The sequence below is a fragment of the Columba livia genome, chromosome 1 (genome assembly GCF_036013475.1).
Source record: "Columba livia isolate bColLiv1 breed racing homer chromosome 1, bColLiv1.pat.W.v2, whole genome shotgun sequence".
NCBI lineage: Eukaryota > Metazoa > Chordata > Aves > Columbiformes > Columbidae > Columba > Columba livia.
In genome coordinates this window covers 113,253,322-113,274,722 of record NC_088602.1, presented here as the reverse complement: position 1 = coordinate 113,274,722, position 21,401 = coordinate 113,253,322, and the positions used below count along the sequence as shown (strand labels likewise).

General features: G+C 40.0%; 1 protein-coding gene across 7 annotated transcripts in view; it reads left to right on the top strand.

The window, feature by feature from the left end:
• TBL1X (transducin beta like 1 X-linked) overlaps nt 1-21,401 on the top strand; it is a 202,917-nt gene that overhangs the window by 107,701 nt on the left and 73,815 nt on the right. For 6 of the 7 annotated variants that reach the window (XM_021287590.2, XM_005502530.3, XM_065073616.1 and 3 more), the window contains one exon: nt 205-312. The exons of the other annotated variant lie outside the window; for it this stretch is intronic. Coding sequence is in view for 1 of the 6 variants with exons in the window: in XM_065073616.1 (XP_064929688.1) it covers nt 205-312 (108 nt within the window). In the remaining 5 variants the exon portion in view is untranslated. The remainder of the gene's footprint in view (nt 1-204; nt 313-21,401) is intronic. 7 annotated transcript variants of the gene reach the window in all.

Genomic DNA, 21,401 nt, shown 5'->3' with positions numbered 1-21,401 from the left:
CAAGGCCCTTGAAAGCTGTGAGTTGCTGGGGCTGGCCCTTGCCTCTTTGATTCCCTCTCTGATGGGTGGTGGGTTTTTTTTGTCCAAAGCTCCTAAATTGGGAGATAGTACCTTAGCAAATGCCCAAAGCAAAAGGATTCAAATCCCGTTGTTTTGATGAGGGGATGGAAACTGGCTGATGAGTACCTGTGTCTCTCATTGCAGCCCTCTCAGCTGTCAGATGCGGTGATCTCCATGGTAACTCCAACCCCCAGACTCTTGACAGCAGCCTGCGAGGAGCAGCATTCAGCAGCTCAAGGGTCTCACGACCAGGTAAGCCAAAAGTAATCAGCAAACAGGAGACTACCACAAGAACGTGGTTTGCTATCCAGCTGCCTTTCAGGTTTTTCCGTGGTGAAGCCACAGGTACAGTTAGTTCCTGGGCATATACGTGATAATGTACTTGGACCACTGCTGTCATATCCCTTATGAGGAAAGGCTGAGGGAGCTGGGTCTCTTTAGCATGGAGGAGACTGAGGGGTGACCTCATTAATGTTTACAGATATATAAAGGGTGAGTTTCACAAGGATGGAGCCAGGCTCTTCTCGGTGACAACCAATGATAGGACAAGGGGAAATGGGTACAAACTGGAACACAGGAGGTTCCACTTAAATATGAGAGGAAACTTCTCCACAGTGAGAGTGACGGGGCACTGGAACAGGCTGCCCAGGGGGTTGTGGAGTCTCCTTCTCTGGAGACATTCACAACCCGCTTGGACGCATTCCTGTGTAACCTCATCCAGGTGTTCCTGCTCCGGCAGGGGGATTGGACTAGATGATCTTTCGAGGTCCCTTCCATTCCCTAACATTCTGTGATTCTGTGATTTAAGGCTATGGCAGTCTAGCTCTCTCAAATAGAGACGTTTGGCAAAAGGTCTACCTTTATTCAGGGGTTTTTTTGAGGTTACAGGTTGAAGAGCCACAATGTAACAAAGCAAAGAAGCACTGTATGGTTCTTTAGGTGTCTTCAGCATTAAGTAATTGCTATGATAGGAAATAACCCCAGAACCCATCAGTGATAAAATCTGTCTTACCACAGTACGTATACCGCTGTCAACACTGCCTGGTCACTAACATTAGGTTTGAGCTCTCTTACTCTCCTGGAATGGACCAGAGGCTGTTTCTGTGTTCATTTAACACTCACTGGTTCTCTGCAGCCTTTGCAGGTTGCTGCTGTGCTCTTTTCACACAACTTTCTGAATACCTCACTGTGCTAATAACAGCATGTGGGGCATTCTGGTTAACACCTTAACACCTTTTTTGGTGACTTATGGAGAAAACATGAAGAAAAACCAAAATCTTTGCCATCTTTGGAAAACAGTGCGGGGGCTATACACCTGTAATCACTATTCCAGTATCGCTAATGCTGTGAACAAAAGTAGCATCTCTGGTGCCATGCACTTACGTGTGTGGGGATTCTTATTACTCCTACTTGTCATAAGATTTCACTGGCATTTGTATTGAATTGTTTCTATGCCACAAAGATGGTATTTAAGTCCTTGTCTTTTATGCACCCTTTTCTGGGTGTTACCTGCATTATTTCTTTCTTGCTTGCTACATAAGTCTGCTTGGCTGCAATACACTGTCCTTACAAAGCAATCCATATTACTCTGAATAACTGCTCTGCTACCTTTATTAACCAATCCAACATCTTTTTGTGCCATAACTGCCATCAACAGTATTTACTTCTGTATCGTTGATGGTACTCTTAGATAATGTTGAGCTAGTACTGGATGATTTTGTTGGGGTAATGTCAAACACTCTTCTTCAATTATTATTTCTTGTTAACAGCTACTATTTTCTATCTGTGTCTTAATCACAGTCAATGGTACTGATAATAATTTCCCAACTCTGAATGTTGTGTGGCTGTAAGCTAAATACTAATCAAGAGTCTGTATGTTTCACCCGTGGAATAACTTGTACTGACCACAGTTTGTAGCTTTATCAGATGATTAAATCAACCTTTTTGTTTTACTGACCATGTTTCTATAAAATGATGTTAATGGCATTGGTTTTATTTGTGTCATTTCCCAGTAAATTTACCCTTCATCAGTTTGCTGTATTTTTGCTTGAGATTAATAATGGCTTAGAGCTCTGTAATTACTGAGATCATACCACTAACCATCTTCAAATATTGCCAGGAGATGGTAGCAGTCTTACTGAATTTCTCTGGTGTTCCAAAATGTATTGAAAATTAGCATCATTGAAATTAAACTCTCGCAAACACTTTTAAGACTCTAAGGCACAAATTTTCTGGGTGTGCTTTTTAAAGTTGTCTTTCAACATTCTTTTTGGTTACTAATGGCCTCCTTATCTGTAAAAATGCCTTTTTTCTACTTACAAATAAGAAAATATATGTTATTTTGGGGAGATTTTTTGCATAGCGTGTTTGTGTTCTTTTAAAATATGAATCAGAAATTGGAGGCCCTCTGCTTTCTAGTCTTTTTTTCTTTAGCCGCAAATTCCCTATTTACGTTAATTTCTAGATGAGTTTGTTGGGGGTTTTTTAGTTGCAATGTATATTTCAATCTAATTACACCCCTAACCCAGAATTATAGTGTGATTTTTATTTTTTTTTTGGCAGAGGTTGCCTTTTTTTAACTCTTTAATAGTGGTTTTTGGTCCCTGGTGGCAGTGGGGTAAGGAGAGCCCTTCCACATTTTCATTTCTGTCCATTTTCTTGTGGTTTACTGGGCTAATGAGCTTCCGTGCTTGTGCTTAACTAAACTTTTTATATTGAGTGCACAGTTCTGGACTGTAATTATCATTTTGGTGTTAGAAAGAACAAAAAAAATCAGGAGCGCCTGATGTGTTACTACTGCCTGCATGATATTTCTGTCTCACACCTCTCGGATGCATGGATGTTCCTTCATAGTTCTTTTCACATTTTACAAACACAAACTTAACTAGCATGTCATCCAGTTCTCTGATAGGGTTTAGTGGTGTTCCATCTCATAATAACACTGGGACTTTTCATCTCCACAAGAAAATGTCTCTAACCAGTCTAGGGTGAACACAGAGCCAAGAAAGGCAGAAAATTTGATGTTTCAAAGAAAGAAGCTCCAGGAAAATTTCATGTAACTTCCTGGCATGAAATGTAGCAGAAACTCCTTGTTGCAATTTGTTACTAGGAGCACCAGTGCAAATCTGCTTGGCTGGTTCTGTAATGATTGCTTATCTGCACCAGTATGAGGAAACCCAAAAGCAGAGAAAAACATTTGGATTTTACAAAGTTAGTAGTTATTTTTAGTGGATCATCCCTTGTGCCTGGGAATGGACCACAGAAGTTTCTTGAGTCCTGTCTTTTGCTGGTTTAGTTATCCAAGGAAGAGCAACAATTTTTACATGGTGAGTGTCAGAGCGCTTTTGGACTTTCCACTGGGTAGACATGAGAATTATTTCAACAAGTTAGTAGAGGCTTTTGAAAATTATGGCCAAAATCACTATCAAGACTAATAAAAGTATGTTTTAACAAAATATGGGCAAGTTAATTTTGTCTCATGCATTCTTACTGTTATTGTTATCATTGATACGATGGGGGTGACAATGACAAGAGGCTGACTATCTCAAGATCATGTGTGATATGTTGTATGAACACAGAGAGAATTATAGTATCTTGACCAGAAAACCTTAGAGTGTAAAAAGCAAGGTGAAACAGAGATGTGGCAAAATTAGATGTGAGAACGGGAAGAATTCGGGGAGTTCAGTTAGAAACAGTAGGAGTGTGTGCTTGATACTTATGAAAAAACTGATCACCTTTTACTAGGTTGATGTTTATTGTATGAATTAGTTACTTTGAATTTAAGAATGAGTTGGGTAGGATGTAAGTGGGAGATTTTTAAAATAGATCATCTGATATGCTGAAGAGGTTTCTGTTGTTCAATGAGCCCGAAATGGTGCAGCTTGAGAGTGTCACAAGTGAAATGTGATGGCGCGGGTTGTGGCTCTCTTTGGTAGAAGTGCACAGGCGTAGATTAGCATAAGAAAATGTTCAAGATTCTTTTTGAAAAGTATTTCCAGAACAGTATTTTTTCAGAAACGTTTCAGAAGCGTTCATTGAATGTGACTGAGAAGGGTATTTTGTATATATAGGTCTGCATTAAGATGGTTGATTTTGATGAAATGTGTGTCTTATTTCTACATAAGAAGAACATTGCATTTTATATAAGAAAAGTGAAAGAAGCTGTCATCAAAGAGTTGGCTTCCAAGTGCCTGAGTTTGGAAAATATTATAGTACACCTGTCCATACTTTTTCCTTAGCAACTTTTATAATTTTTTTATAATTATTGATTTTAATGGTTTGTTTTAAGTTATTCAGAACTTTATCAATGGTATTACACAGGCAGAGAGAAGCTTTCTGTGTGATAATAACAGATGCTGTTGGCACTAGATCCCACCAAATCATTTTGTTAGTCAATTAGATTTATGAACTAGAAAAATCAAACTCCTTTTAAACAGTATCCTTTATAATACAATTCTTGTTTTTAGTTAGTAAACTGTGTATTGATTTTGATTTCCAAAATTGTTTTTCAAGTTAAAAAGTAATATGGCACCTGTGGGCCTACACATGAACTATTTTCTTTGACTACTCAGCATTCATTGTTCATAGTGTTTTTTAAAATACACATATTTTTAAACAGTGTAAGAATAAACATTATTTAAATTTGCAGCTCTTCAAAGGCTAAAGCGGAGTTTTATTTGTATATTCTCTGATGCTTCTCCTGCTACGTGGTGAATCATAGTTAACTGACCTCTGGTTTTATTAATGAAATATTACTAAATATTAGCTAAGTCAGAAGAAAGTATATCTAGCTAGAACATGAACTTGTCTATTAGGTAACAATTTTTATGCCTTTACATTACTCTTGAGAGATAAGGAAATGACTATGCAAGGCATGGCCAACTTCTGAGATACTTGCTTTGAGCCCTTTTGATAGGGTAGTGTTTTAAACTGCTTCTAGTGAAATAAGATTATTGTTCTTTAAAGAAAAAAAAAAAAGGTTTTTTTCTTTAACACAGCTAAGGTTCCAAGGAAGGTTTTTGGTGAATTGAAGAGAGGCTTGAGGATGCGAGCATTTCAAAATAAAATGGTAAAATGCATGATCTTTTGATTTTTAGACTGAGGTGATTATTCAAGACATCACTCAGACCTTTCAGGACTGGGCTGTGCCAGTCCTGTGTTCTCTGTCCTTTGATTTGTAGAGCACACAAGGACACCACATTCACCACGCCAGGCAGCGGGAAGTGTTAGTGATAGATATGCAGAGTGGAGAAAGACAATTTGGTTGTAATTGTTAATTACTGTGTATTTAGCTTACCTGGAGTGCCCGATGAAGCAGAATGTGCATATCTCCATGAGGCGTGAGTGAAATCAGGTTTAGAAACCGGCCGCTGCTCAGAAGTGTTGGAGCTGCCACGGGGTGGGTGAGCGCAGAGCTCAGCGCTGCCCCGGGCTGCTCCTGTCAGCTCACTCCCCAGAGACTTCACACAGACAAATGACTCTTCTTCACCCACCTGAGGTTTGCTTAACCTGTCTGGGCAGAACTGCAGAAATTTGCCCAGGTCAGTGAGTTCAGTTCAAACCGCGGCACTCTTGGAAAATTCAGGTACGTCCTTGTACACATGCTGCGCAAACACCGCGTGCGTAGCACATTGCAGAGACATCGTATGTTCTGCAAACTACCTGTAACAAGGGATTATGTATGTGCAGGAAATCTGCTGCTTCCCAAACGGAATTAGGACAGTTTTCCTCTGAAGAAGAATAAGATTTTCTGCTTTGTAGAAGGCTGGTTCACATGATGCTTTTGTTGTAAACTGCATTCTTCTGTCACGTTATGCTGTAGAAATGGAATTACTACAGGCAGTCTAGTTAAATATACTCCTAAATATCTGAACGTCTCATACAGTCGTCCCACACAGAAACAGAACACGTAATATAATTGTGATTTCAGTAAGTTGTGTCTCTATAAATTAAGGGTTGGAGATGTATAGGATGTGAATTGCTGTTTACGTATTTGTATGAGTTGTTCCCACCCAAACTGCTTTGATTCAGTGGAAGATTAATATTATTTATGCATAATCATACTATTATATAGATAGTATATACTAAAAATTTGTGCCCAGTATACAGATTAACATCAGTTAATTTCAGGAGAGTTTCCATCTTCAGGCAGCCTGTGAGTATTTTCACATGATATTTTACTCTCTGAATACTGCAAATGAAAACAAATAAAATAATTATTTTCCTCAAAAGTTTACTTATCTATAGTAATGACAGCTAAGATGTAATTCTTTGATTTGAACTGGTGAGGTTTCAGGTATAATTAATCAAATTTGAATTACAAGTATGTCGTCACTGATAATACATTTTTACTCGTGCACCGAGGTCACAGGTTCACATTAGGATTTGTAATGCGGTACCTTGGCCAAAGCTTTTCTTTCATAAATGTTCATTACACTGACTTAGTAAAGTTGTTGTAATGGTGTAGTTGGAGAGCTGGAGAAAGGAGAGCTCAGTCGCTTGCTCTGGTTCAGCTGTGAGGGACAGCAAACTCCAGCGAAGGAGCAGAGTTAACAGTTCTATGTTGGTGTAACTATTTGCACGGTATTTCTCAAAACAGTTGTTGTACTGACTTGGGCAAAGCCCGTTCCCTTTGAATAACCCACGCTGCATTCAGACCTTCAGACCTGAGGTGGCTTCCCAGGGCTTTGTAGTGTCATATCTTCTCCTAATAAAGATTTCAGGAGGTTGGGTTAACGTGGCTGTTGCCTGCTCAGAAAATTCATGTAGAATAGGAAAGACACTCTTTCAAACAATTTCACTGTTGTAATGAAACAAATGTGTTTGTAAATTTTGTTATATCTGAGATGGTTAACATTTATTTATTGGTTATTCTGTGGGCTACAACATAAATTAGCAAGCATCCAAAATTTCTGTTACATGAATTGTGTTTATTGTCAACTTAAATCCATTTAAATAAGCTTAGTTAAACTGATGCATGCACAAATTACTTTCCCTTTTTTCTAGTCTACTTCCAGTCCTAATAAATGGAATAATCAATCATAGGAGCCGCCTTCTATAACGATTGTGTATTGCTGATCAAGCAAATGTAAAATAATTTCTCACCAGTCCTTGCTGTTCCCCCCATAATCAAGGTCACTGGATATAATGATTGTTCTTAATAATTTTTACGTTCCTTAACAGAAAATAGAAAGAAAAAAAACAACTTCTTGTATGTTTAAAGAATGATTACATTCAACATTGTAAAACTAACTGAAAAAGTATAAAGTATTTTTAATCCTCCACCACATAGAAAAGGTGCCAGTCTGACTCAAAAAAGCAACAATAATGTGTTTTGAAGAGTTTGTACTGTAGAGATCTACACACAACCTTATCAGTAATAGATGGTCTGAGGCCACCAGCACCTTTCTTACTGATTCCAGTGAGTCCAGGTCTCTGGCTAAGCATTTTCTCTCTGTGTTGATATATAAAGTGCCAAACAAAGTCTGAGGTTAGCTTCATGGAAGATAATGGAATACAAAACAAACCAGCCCCAATTAAAGCTTCCCTTTAGGTTACTGTTTGAGAGCCTCCTTAATACATTAGCTACATCACATACCTTTTTCCCACATGGAACTGGAACTGGCCTGCAAGTGAAATAACATTTTTATGCTGAACTATTTACACTATATATTAATTGTCTATGATATTTTAATTATACACATATGTACTATATCACACATTTAATAACTTCTGTCTAGATAGGCAATTATGAAGAATATAGAGTATGTGAAAGATCCACTTGCTGTTCGTTTCAAGTAGTATTTTACACCTTCTCAGATGCAGTATTTTAGGAGCATTTTACAGCTTGCCTTTACCAACCAATTCTTCCTTCTGCAATTGCAAAAGGCATTAAAGCAAACTTGTGTTCTAGCTGATTTATCTAAAACCTTGTGTTCAGAATATGTCCCATTAAGTGTAGCTGACAAGATTAGAAAAACAGCAATCTGTCCTAAGAAGTGTTCCTACCATACTAGCTAATGGCAATTTCTGTACTGCTAGTTCAGAAATACTATTACAGATCAAGGTATAGCAAGGAGTTGCTTCGAAATGGTGTGGAGATGCATCCTGAGCACTCAAATGCTGCTTCTGGTATTTTAGCTTAAGGATGCTGCTGCTGTTTCTGCCTCTTCTGTTCAACATGGATAGCGAAACAAAATTAGTTTGAAGAAATCTTGGTGTATTTCAAGAGTGGCTGCTAGCTTTTATACAGGAATTGAATCCTATGGTCCATTGTGTGGTTTAGCCCAAGCTAGCAATGCAACCGTGATAGCCACTTGCTCACCCTGTTTGCCACCCCCCCAACAGGGGAGAGAATCAAAAGGGAAGGGAGAATCTTGGATTGAGCTAAACACAGTTTAATAAAATATCAAAATACTAATACACTACTTATATATATATATATATATATATAATAGAAATAAAATATACTCAAGGCAATTCCTTGCGAACTCCATTCACAACTGAGCAGCTGGTCCCAGTAAGCCACACCTGGTCCCGCAGCTGATCCCAGAGAGAGAAAAAGAGAGGAAAAAGGCAGAAGAGCCCAGAGGCCTCTGTGAGATGGCAAAAGGCCAAGCTAAACGTCCCAACCAAAACCTCTCCCGCTATCCCCAGAGAGAGAGAGAGAACAGAAGAGGAGAGCAAGAAACCGGAAGGCCCCACTCTTAAATCTGGAGCGTGGCGCTAATAGGATGGAATACTCTCATTGACCAGTCTGGATGTCAGTCAAGCTCTGCCCCATCCGTGCCCCCTTTCCTCGATACCTCACACTTGTGGGCAGAGTGCTCAGAGTGTCCTTGGCTCTCAGACCAGAGCAATTAAAACATTAACTCTGTCCCAGAGTGTTATCTTCTTGTTCTCAAACACAGTCCAAATAATGAGCATGCTAGCTATGAAAAAGAAAGGTTTGTAACTGCATGGAGAAAATTAGCCCATTTTCAGTCAAACCAGCACACCTGTGAACTCAAACTAGACTTTAGCATGTTAATCATCTTGTCTTATTAATAATAAGTTCAATGTTAGAGACTTGCTTAATACTAGAATGTCTTACGTCTGTAGAGAAATGAAATGGAGAAAATATGCCTATTTGTCCTTTGAGCTTTCAAGTTATGAACTTTTTTCCAAAAAAGACTTGATGTTAATACATTTTGACATTGAGATGAGTCTTTTCCTCTGTATTAAAAATTTAGCATCATCATGCAAAAATAATAATCCTTTTACTGGCACAAAAGAAGGGTGTAGTGCACCATCTTGAATAAACATTGTAATTTGGCCTTAAACGAAACAGTGTCTCGTTGTGACTTACATGATTCCATTCCATCAACAGATATATTAAATATCTTGGGTCATTTGAGGTTAATCATTTGCTTCAAAATGTTTGTTGACCTCAAATTTAAATGAATCCCATGTTTTCAAAATGCGTTACTTTAGGTTTTAGCACAGTGACCTCATTTTACACTGCCAGTTTCATGATTTTTTTGCACATGCTTTATTTTTTGAGCCAAAAGTTCATCTGTGATAAAATATGACTGAGACTAAACTTGGTGTCTGGTATGCCAGGAGATCTTTCCAACCATGTTTTCCCAAAGCATTGCTTCAGACCATTCCAGATTATACAATATCATTCCAATATTTTTTGTTCATTTCATTCTTTTTAACAACTCTAGGTTTATGTCAAACTATCATAATGGGATGCTTTGAGTGGATAAATCTCTATTTAGTAGTAAGCTGGAGAAGCCATTTTGCCTTTTTATGCATGCATTCAATTTCTCTCTAGATACTGATAGATCTTGGCAAATTTTCTGCCTAATAGTAAGCCCAAATATTTTAAATTCATCCTGATCGGGCGATAATTTGGAAGTGTTTTAATATCTAGAGTCTTTGCAAGCTCAAAGACTGAAAATTCTCCCCATAAGTAAATGTCTAAAATGATGCAGAGATCATTAAAGAAGAGTAAGAATGCCAGTTTTAAATAAAATGACCCAAGATCAGAGGACACAAGCTCTCCGTAGTGACATGAATCTGCGAGGGATGGCAAGCGGGATGAGGAGAGGCAGTTGGATCGGGGAGGTTGAGTGGGAGGGAGGACAAAATGTTCTGGCAACCTCAGCTGGGAGGCTGGATCCCCGGGATCCTCTGAGTTTCTCCACCCCGTCGATGCTTGATTAGCTAGTGTGGCCAAAATCAAAAAATGAGGGAAAATTTGGTATCTATCTGAGGTAGATTAAGCTTATTATTATTGCCTGTTACCAATATTGTGAAAGTTATAAATACAAATTTGCCAACTGATTTTTTTTTTTTTTCTAGAAACTTAACCATCTTTCCTTTACATTAACTTTTCCGTCAATGTTTTAAGAATTTACAAAATCTCTTTCCATAGAATTTCTCCTTCTCACGCGGTGGTTATTTCAGTAATTCCCCACAGCTTTCATGGTGCTGTGTCTCTCAGAGCTCTCTCTTCTTGCCCTCGTTGCCTGTCCCGTAGTCAGTGTCTGCTCTCACCCTCCATACAGTGCTGTGAGTAAAGCCTGTCTTAACTTTGCTTGAGGTTTTTTGACCTCTGGCCTCCTCACATATGTTGTTCTCTTGACTCTTAAGTCAGTTTTGGTTTAAGATTTGACAGGAGAGCGAATTTTAATAATTCATTGCTAGGTAATGGTCTGCATCATTATATTATGTTTTGGGTTCCTAAAATTTTGACACAAATATATTGGAGATGAAAGAGATTGCATTTGTATTGATTTAAAATGTTATTGCTATGCAGTGGAAGAACTGCATGTCCCTTTGAAAGGGAGAGCAAAACAGGAGTGGCCTTGTTTTTGCAGGGTTGGAGGAGATAAAGTTTCTGGTACTGCAGTGTGTTCATTACTGGAGTTGGTGTGTTGATGAAGCATTTCAGGTATATGGTTTTTGCTATTGCTTTGTCCCAGTTACTCTAGTTGACCACTAAACTCAGCCCCAGGACTTGTTTACGTAATTTTAATTGTACTTTTCAGTAGATTTAGAGAGAGTTTACACACCAGGTTTTATTAATCAAGTGGTTTCTTGGTCTTCTAGAAACGTGCATCATTCCCTTTATTGTAGTTGTTTGTCTTGAGAAATTACCGGAAGCTGTAAATGGGGGATTTAGCTAAAAACTTTGTGAAGATGGTGGATCTCGATCTCTCTCCTGTGAAGGTGTTACCTGGGAAGGCAGATGCTGAGCTGTTTACCACAGTCAGACGTGACGGCTCCATTCTAAATTAAATCTACCCGCGCTGGTTAGCATGGATCTAATCAAATCACTTGAACCATTTGATCTGGGCCTGTCGCCTTTCATTATCCAGGCTCATTTAAACTGCTTTAAACTAGGACTGATAAAACTGATAAAACGGATAAATTCATGCATCTGTGATCACATTTTCATACTGTTGTGTTTTGTATCATCAGAGCCTAAATACTAGGGGTAAAAAACCCTAAAACCAATGACAATTTATCGCATACTATGTCTTGTCATCTGAATAGTTTTTTTTAATTTAGCCACTCTTAGTTTTGTTTTGAACAATGTAGAATGGCTTTTTGTTAACATGTACAGTTTCTAACTGATAGAGCATATAAAAATTAACATTCTGCCCTTAGAAATTACCTCTGTTCCTTCTAGGTCATAAATAATATATAAAAAGTTATCTGTTTATTACTTGAAAAGCATAGTGACTTTTTAACAGTTGAAAACAACAGTTATTTCCTTCTCTCATAATTAATAGGCTTTTCAGTCCAGTATTGGAATAAAAACAGTCACTGTTATGCTTCCCCTATCCCCATTTCATCCATCAAGACCTGGACAGCCTGGAAAGTTGGGCGGTGAAAAACTTAATGACATATAACAAGGGAAAGGGTGGAGTCTTGCATCTGGGCAGGAACAACCCCAGGTTCTAGTATAAGTTGGGGAATGATCTGTTAGAGCAGTGTAGGGGAAAGGGACCTGAGGGTCCTGGTGGACAGCAGGATGACCATGAGCCAGCACTGTGCCCTTGTGGCCAGGAAAGCCGATGGCATCCTGGGGTGTATTAGAAGGGGGGTGGTTAGTATGTGGAGAGAGGTTCTCGTTCCCCTCTACTCTGCCCTGGTGAGACCACATCTGGAATATTGTGTCCAGTTCTGGGCCCCTCAGTTCCAGAAGGACAGGGAACTGCTGGAGAGGGTCCAGCATAGGGCAACGAAGATGATTAAGGGAGTGGAGCATCTCCCTTATGAAGAAAGGCTGAGGGAGCTGGGGCTCTTTAGTTTGGAGAAGACTGAGGGGTGACCTCATTAATGTGTAAAGGGTGAGTGTCACAAGGATGGAGCCAGGCTGTTCTTGGTGACAACCAATGATAGGACAAGGGGAAATGGGTTCAAACTGGAACACAGGAGGTTCCACTGAAATACGAGAAGGAACTTCTTCACGGTGAGTGTGCCAGAGCACTGGAACAGGCTGCCCAGGGAGGTTGTGGAGTCTCCTACTCTGGAGACATTCAAAACCCGCCTGGACACATTCCTGTGTAGCCTCATCTAGGTGTTCCTGCTCCAGCAGGGGGATTGGACTGGATGATCTTTGGAGGTCCCTTCCAATCCCAAACATTCTGTGATTCTGTGACATGGTGATGTCACACAGGTTCCTTCCATTCCCTGACATGCTGTGATTCTGTAAATGTTAAGAAAACAGACCTGGGAGCAAAAGGGAACTGGGTTATCAGTAGAATTCTTATGAACTTCTGACTTCACATGCATTTTATAAAAGCTATCATTATTAGTTTTGGTTTGCTCATCAACAGCATTTGATTGTCTGTAATCCTCAAGTTTGAATTCTGCTTTTGCGTTTCTGTCACCTGCAATACCTTTGGTCTGGCAGCTGAGGAAATGAGACCGTTGAAGGCAAAATAGCCACCAGAACTTGATTCCTGATTGGTTTTGCAGGCATTTGTAATGCTTGCTCATCCAATTAGTAAACCGTTACGTAAAGTCGGCCTACTAAGCTGAAATGGAGTTAAAAGGATGTGGTCAAGACTTCAGATGTGGTTAGTTACTGTGTGCAGTGCAGATGTCACTGGGTTTTGCAGCACCCCAGGGCTCAGGGAGGGATGAGAGGGGGCATCATTTTCCCGAGTCGGCTTAAACAACAACTGAAATTATTTACCTCTTGGAACTGGCAGAACAGTGGAGATATTTCCAAATGCATAAAGATTTGGGAAGGAGGAACAACTGAAAAATGAAGTGTTGTATGCTTTGCTTAATGGTGCATCATCTTTTGAAATAGTAGAATGGGGTATTGAATGTACTGAAATAAACCATTATTTCTCTTGTATTTAAAGGATTTTTTTTATGTTAAAGGCTAAATTATGCCTTCTAACTTGCATGCAGCTTCTGGAGCATAGCAGCATAGCTGTTTCACGTATGAGTATCTTCACTGTATGCTGACAACCGGTGCTGGTGCACATGGTAACAAGTGAGCGTTTACTGCATATTTTATGTTTAGCTGGAGTCTGAACTGAAAAAAGACAATCAGGTGTAACTTACCCTCTCTGTACAACAGTCGAATGGTTGAATAAGTTTTGGTCAGATACAGCTGTTGGTTTCTATCTATGGCAACCACCCTACAAAAAGGAGTATTGGGGTGCTGCCCCTGAAGATCTAAGCTAAGTTCGCTTTGACACAGCTTAGTAGCAGTGATACGTATGAAAAAAAATTCGGCAGGTTGACTTTGGGATTCCCAGAGTCAATTTTATTCCCACTGACTCTGGGAATGATATGAAAAGCAAGATAAAATCCTTAGTCGGTAATGCCGTTTGTTCTCATGGCTCTGCAGGCCGTACAGCCAGAAGCGCAGCACCTCACCAGTGGGGCCACAGTGCTGTACTGATTCTGTGGAGTTGTCCCACTCCCCAAGTGTCCTGCAGCCTCTCGGGGTCATTCAGGCTTTCTGCTTGGCCATCAGGCATTCCTAGGGGTTTCAATAAGGAAGAAATTGCAGGTCACATGAATACAATTCTTGTACAGTTGAACTCAGTGATCTTAAAGGTCTTTTCAAACCTAAAAGGTTCTGCGATTTTATGTAGTAGTTTTAGCTCCAGCCCTTCTACTGCCTACATAACCTGGCACAATTGAGTTTGAATTTTTGTATATTTTTTATGTGACAAATATTTCCAGATTTAACCATTCACTTTTTTAAATGGTAGCAGTAAGAAGTGGCTGATACCAAAATGAGGCAGATGACAGTGATGTCCTTCCCTTCCTTCCCTTCCTTCCCTTCCTTCCCTTCCTTCCCTTCCTTCCCTTCCTTCCCTTCCTTCCCTTCCTTCCCTTCCTTCCCTTCCTTCCCTTCCTTCCCTTCCTTCCCTTCCTTTCCTTCCTTCCTTCCTTCCTTCCTTCCTTCCTATTTTACTGTTACAAATCTAATTAATGCTACTTGGTATAGAGGAAGTCAGGTGTTGATTTCACCACATACTGTAAATGTTGCCAAGTTTAGTCAACTGTGTCTTGGAAATAGAAAACTGCAAGGTTTCAGCCACGCCAGCGTAAAGTTAACCTTCATTCTGAATGCCCCACACCCTGAAAGGAAATGGGGAAATTATGAAAGTGTAACAAAGAAACTATGAAAGACAAGAATAATCATGAGAGGTGATGTAAGAAAGAGCAAGCTGAGAAAGGGGGGAAGGCCTTTTTTTTGTACACTTACATGCAGACCCCTGCATCCTCATAAACTGTCCCTCCCTTAGAGCTTCAGGCAATGAGGCTCCACAAGTCCCACGGGATCACTGTCGTTCCCCTGCTTCACCTGAAGTGCATAAAGTCTCATCCTTTAATAACTACAGTGGGTTTAGTCAAGAGCTTTAACTGCAAGTTCTTTGGGAAAGAGGCTTTGCCTTTGCATTCCTGTCAGGTGGACTTGCTGTATTGTGCAGCAGTTAAAAAATAACGGCTATTATAATACCAGTGATGAAAACAAGGGGAGCAAAAAAGGCAAGGATGTGTGTTTCTGCAGTTGCTGAAAAATGGGTTATACTTCTAGCACTTCATTCTCTTCCGCTAAGAAAGTGCTTCTGCTTTTATTTTGTTGTTTTTCTGGAAGACGAATAGAGGGAATATGGCTATAAGCAGTTGTAAAGGGAGTTTTTAGTTGTCTAAGTACATGCACAAATTAGATTTCCCCTCCCCTGCTTCTTCTGGATATGTGCCAGTTAATAATTTGAATTAACAGGAAGCTGGAAGGTTGGGAGTGTGATGAAATTCAATCAACCTTGAATTCAAAGTCAGGGTTGGGTTTTTTTATTGTTGTGATGATGATGTGTCTTGAAGAGAATTTTTAGAGAGAAGGTATGTGTTGGTTTATATTCTTTTATAAGTTTTCATAGAATCATAGAATGCTCAGAGTTGAAAGGCACCCACAGGGATCATCAAGTCCAACTCCTGTCCCTGCATGTGATGACAACCCACAGTCCATTATCAGGTTTACATTATCATCTTGTGTTTTGTTTCATTTTTTCTGTAAATTTTGTCCAGTCAGTTACCACAAGACACTGGTGAGGCTGATGAATCCTGAGCAAACTATTATAAAGCACTTTACAATGGGCTGTCAGGGGAAAGATTAAGTTGTATTTCCCAAGGTTGCAAAGTTGGAATTGACAATCAAATGTAATCTTCAGGAATCAGTCTTCAGTCTAAACTGCTTAGTTTCGCTCATTATTTTGAATTATAAAACATACTTTATTAGGACAATATGGAGTAAGCTTGAAATATTTTCTCTTAATTTCAGTGTTCAATTGATTGTTTTATTTTCAAGCATGTTGTGGTTCCAAATAAATGTAGTAATTTTCAGTACTACAAGCATTTTTCTTTCTCTGGCACTAAAATGGCTTAGGGATTATACAAAACAAAACGTAGGACTATATAGCAAAGGAGTTTATCTCTGGATTATACTCCTTCTCTCTGTGGGTGCAGGTGACTGTTACTAAATTTTAGGATAGTTCTGAGCTTTTAAGGCACGGGGGATTGTGTATGAAAACAAATATGTGTCTTTTTAACATATGTTTTTAAGCTAACATAAACAGACTTTAACAATTTGTAATTAATTGCTGGATTTACTGTGAACTCCATTTGCCATCTGACTCCACTTGTAAGGATGGTCAAACTACAGCTAAACCACAGTCAAACTGTAGCTAGAGAAAGATTGTAAAATGCAAGTGAAATCCTTTTTAAAAAGGGCTTTTTCTCTTTAGTAAAGTATAGAAAAATAATTTGGTGAGTGCATAGGTCTCTTAATATGTCACACAACTTCTTGGTTTAGTTGTAAGATACAAGTTCCACCTGCATTGCTGCCTCTGCACCACACAAACTCTTGTGCAGAGACGTTTTCAGTGGCAGGACCGGTGCTGTAGGGGGGTTTTATCCATTTGTTTTTATCAGTTGCTGCTGTTCGTATTAAGGTTGTACCTGATGTAGCGCTCAGACGTACCAAGGGGTGACACCAGGGCCCTGGGGTGCTCATCCACTGCCAGTGTGGGCTGGAGGTTTGTGGCAGCAACTTGTCCTGAGTGTGAGGCAGGAGCAGCAGTGAGTAGCCAGGGCTGGGGGAGCGGCTGGTGCAGCACCTCAGGGTCCTTCCCTGCAGGCTGGGTCCAAAGCCTGTGAGAGCTCAGGAGGAAGAGTGAGACCCACATCTCCTTCCAGGCTGCAAGTTGAGGTACTCCTAGAGCACATTTCTGGGGCACGTGCTGCATTCTGCCTTTAGCTCTAGTTTCCACAGCTAAGCCAACTGAAGAAAAATTGTCTGTGCTTCCAATAATAGTCTCTTGCCATCTTTATGGACACAATTCAGCTATCCAAGAGTGGCATTTCTTCTTTTAGTTTGTGCAGGGGCATTTTTTCCCCTTAGTTTTGAGTTCAGAGAGATTAATATAAGGTATCATATAGTCATAGAATGTCCTGAGTTGGAAGGGACACACAAGGATCACGGAGTCCAACTCCTGTCCCTGCACATGACAACCCCACAGTTCAAGTTCACACCATGTGTCTGAGGGCATTGTCCAATCTCTTCTTGAACACTGTCAGGCTTGGGGCCGTGACACCTCCCTGGGGAGCCTGTTCCAGTGCTCCACCACCCTCTGGGGGAAGAACCTTTTCCTCATGTCCAACCTAAACCTCCCCTGGCACATCTTCCTGCCATTCCCTCAGGTTCTGTCATTGGTCACTAAGGAGAAGAGATCAGCACCTGCCCTCCTCCTCCCCTTGTGAGGAAGATGTAGCCACCATGAGGTCTCCACTCAGTCTCCTTTTCTCCAGGCTGAACAAACCAAGTGACTTTAGCCACTCCTTATACGTCTTCCTCTCTAAACCCTTCACCAACTTCATGGCCCTCTTCTGGACACTCTCCAGTAGCTGTGTGACGGTATTGAGCACCAGACTTGCTTTTAAAACTGTAGAGAGTTTTGAATATGAGGAAGGAAAATGTCAGTTCTCTGAAAAGTGTAGACCAAGAAGTTTAATACTGAAAGGTGTAATTTGAGCTTAAGACACCCAGAGCAGATTTTTCTCGAGTCCCTAATGGAGAGAGAAAACAACAATCCTTGGGGAATTTTGTTATAACACTGTACTAAAATTATGAAGTTATTCCAGGTGAGACAAAAAAAAAGGCACATTACATCTTTTTTGTTGTGTGTCCTGTGGCTTTTATGCATACTGTCACTTTTTTGTTATATTTGCAGCTCCATAAAATGTTTCTTGTCTTCTATGTATAAGCCTGTTTGAAACCAACATGTTATTCATCCTTATCATCAACAACTTGAAGTTGTTGTATGTTGATGTAGTGCCCAGAAGTGGAGCAAAATATGAAAACCAGTCTAGCAAGTGCCCGGAGTCATTGTCATACAGAAGCTGTTATTTGCTGGTTTAGTTACAAGTCCAAATCCACAAGCCTTTTCTGTCATGTGTCAGTACCCCTGTCGATGTGTAGCTGGGTTTCGGTTAACGGCCTGGAGCTACACAGTAATGAGCCAAAAAGGGCCGCCGAAGCGCCAGGGACATTTTTAAAATTCCTCCCCCGTAACTAATATTCTTGGGCAGATAAAGAGTCATCTCTGCTTTCGTACAATGGGCGCCACCTTCTCTGTGGTCTCCCAAACTGCAGTTGTGCTTTGCTGTGCTCTGGGGTCTCAGTAGTGTGAAAGGAGCATTCAGAGGCTGTGAGCATCCTGACCACATCAAAATTGTTGGTTTGCTTCATGGACTAACGCCATTTATGTCCATTTACATGGGTTGCTGTGCAGGTGGTAAATTACCCGTTTTGTTAAGTAGCAAACTATATGAATAACTGGTTATCCTCAGAAAGGAGTGTAATTTGTGATACGGTTTCTGTTGGGTTTCCTAGAGGTAGCTGGCTATTATGTTTCAATCATACAGTTTTAATAATGGTGAGGTCAAAATATTTGGATATGGATTATTTTTTCTTATTAGTCCCAAGACTATGTGAAGACAGCTTCAAGGGAATATTTTGAAAGAGTTTATTCAGAGATGCTGAATATCAATAGTATCTCCAATATAATTTCAGAAATGGGTAATACTGCTGAGTGTTTGCTGTCAAAATATGGAGCTGGGTCAAAAGCAGCAATCGGCTCCTGAATGCAAATGGCTTGTCACATTTCCCTTTAGAAGCAGCAGATAACTAGAACGAACTGAGACTGCAGACGGTATATTCTTTATGACACAAATTGAACTCTTGCCAATGACGAATGTCAAGGTACATTGTGAAAATAAAATGATGCAGTGCTAGCTAAAGTGCATGACATAACTATGAATAGATGTACCCATGTGCACGACACAGCTCCCACCTTTCTTTGCTTGGAGAGAACAGTTTCACACGTACCAAGGTCGCCAGAGTGGTTGTATCCTGCAAAGCTCATGTCATGCGTGAAAGTACATAAAGACCATCTGGGAACTATAAAAATAGCCTGTCCTGACTAGATGATTTGTGTGGTGGCCAAGGACTGATACTCTCATTCAGGAAATGGCAAAACAATGTCAAGCTTGGTGGGAAATACCCAGGCTCCTCTTCATCCTTGGGAATGGCCTGGTCTCTCATGGAACAAAATCCTCAAGGAGACTTTGGACGACATGGTTTCTGAACACTCTGAAAGAGCCCGTGTGAACTGAAGTGGTTCAGTGCAGGCAGTGGAAAGGTTACAATTCTTCTTAATATTTTGAGATTTCAGGTTTGGTATTTCTGCAACAGATTGAGAGCAGTAGTAGAACTTAACTCATGTCTGAAGAATTCATTTAAAAGTTTTTAAACTTTTAGAAGTTTTTTTTTAAAGTTTTTAAATGAAGTTCTGTCAAATTTGTCATACAAGTTGCTACATTGTGCCACATGCCAGTCAGCTTTATTCAGCCATCTTGTCAATGGTTTATGTTGCGATCTTGTGTGAAGGTGTTTTCTGAAGCAAGAATGAAACTTTTTAATTGACCTGCAGGAGTGCATTGACCAGACTCTTTCTTTTCTAAAGCCCAGTCCAGGAAGAATTATTGTAAACCAACAGAAATAGCCATAAACAGTGAAACTCAATGGCAACCTTTCCATGCAGGAGAACAGATAGAGATATTAATGACTGGTTTTCTGACAAGCATTTCTGTGTCACAGGTGGCACAATAGCAGCTGTTGAGCACAATCTTAATGAGGTATCATACCTAAACGACTAATGCTTCAGTCCTTAACCTGAACACTGTAACCTACGACAAGTCTGTCTCCCAGTTTTTATTGTTAATGGATATGCTGGATAAAGCTATTGAGGTTCTCCAGCCACATCAAACAGTCCAGGCACTATTTTAAATGCTGTCAGGAAGCCTAGAGATGCTGTTAAGAGAGTAGTTGTAAATCACCTCCTTGATCTGATTTGTTGAACACTGAGCATCTCATTATCTTCATACATTTGTTACATCAAAACTGCTGTTTTATATCAAAGAGAAAGTGTTAGCATGAAGGACCTGGATGGTATTCTATTGAATACTTTGTGGGTCCTCTAATGGCCATTCTGTCTCTGATTGATATTACCTATCAGAAGAGTGGTGTGTGCAGGTAAGAGAGTCTGATTTGTCATGTTATTTGCGTAAAAACTAACCACATCTGTGTTACCTATCACACTTACGGCTGAACTTGGATTGAGAGCAGAGATTGAACAGGTCCACACCACTGGGTCCCCAGGGCCTGCAGTAGCAAATTTTGCCTGTAAACTGTTCTCTGCCATTGCCACCTGAGTTGGTCAGCCCGTTAGCTTACCCTGGATTCAGGCAAAATTCAAGAAGATATATGGGAATTAGGAACAGCTGAGGAATTTAGACTTTAGAGAGAATTTTATTTCTGAGTTAACACAAGGTTAGAGATGTGCTTGCAGCTCTTTGTTCTCCTGTGTGGTTCTTTTATATGACAATTGTGTAAAGAGGGATGATATGCTTCTTTCAAACAGGGAAGAAGAGCACAGCTCTTACCATGAGTAACTTTTGGTTACCATGAGTAACTTTTTTCCTACTTTTCCAGAGGTGCGAGAGTATTTAGTGTGCAAGACTGTCTTCTTTGTGCAAATGGTTTGGTCTTATATCTGAAAGAAGACAAAGTCTCCAGAGTAGTGTATTCACATCTAATGTTAGTAATATTTCAGATCTTGTCTTGGGAATATTTACTTACAATACAGTTTTTTGTTCTTCTATGTGTTATTCCTTACTTCTGAAAGTGGCATGAGCAAGTGTCCTGCTTATACCTGAAGAATACAGATGATTTCTTGAAATGACAAAAATGTCATGTTACCTTAAAAGTATATTTACAGGCACCAGTTCTGGTAGTGTCAAACCCATTTATTTCACTTGCTGAATACAAGTCTTTTTTCGTGTGTGATCTTAGGGAGAGAGGGAAATTAATGTTCGTTTTTTTCCCAGGTTTTTTAGCACCATTGAGTGGTTTCAGTGGTATGGGTTTTCAGGAGTTGTGAAATCTCTGTAATACAGACAGCACAGAATTGGTTACCCAACTTCTTTGTTTTATAGCTCACCTGTAATCAAAGTAAGTAGTGTTTCCTAAATGCCATTAGAGGTTAACATTAAACAGCAGGAACTAAATAGGAACCCATTTCTTTGCTCTTGGAAGGGAGCTTCGCTTCAGCTGGCACTCTCGCCCATCACGGCTCTCCCTCGGCTGCTTCCCACAACTTGGCATCCTCCTCTTCTTCATTGTGCATGCGTCCTTGCCCTTCCACTGGAGCTTTTCTTCCACCTCCCCAGAAGGGTAGGATGCCGTCCTACCC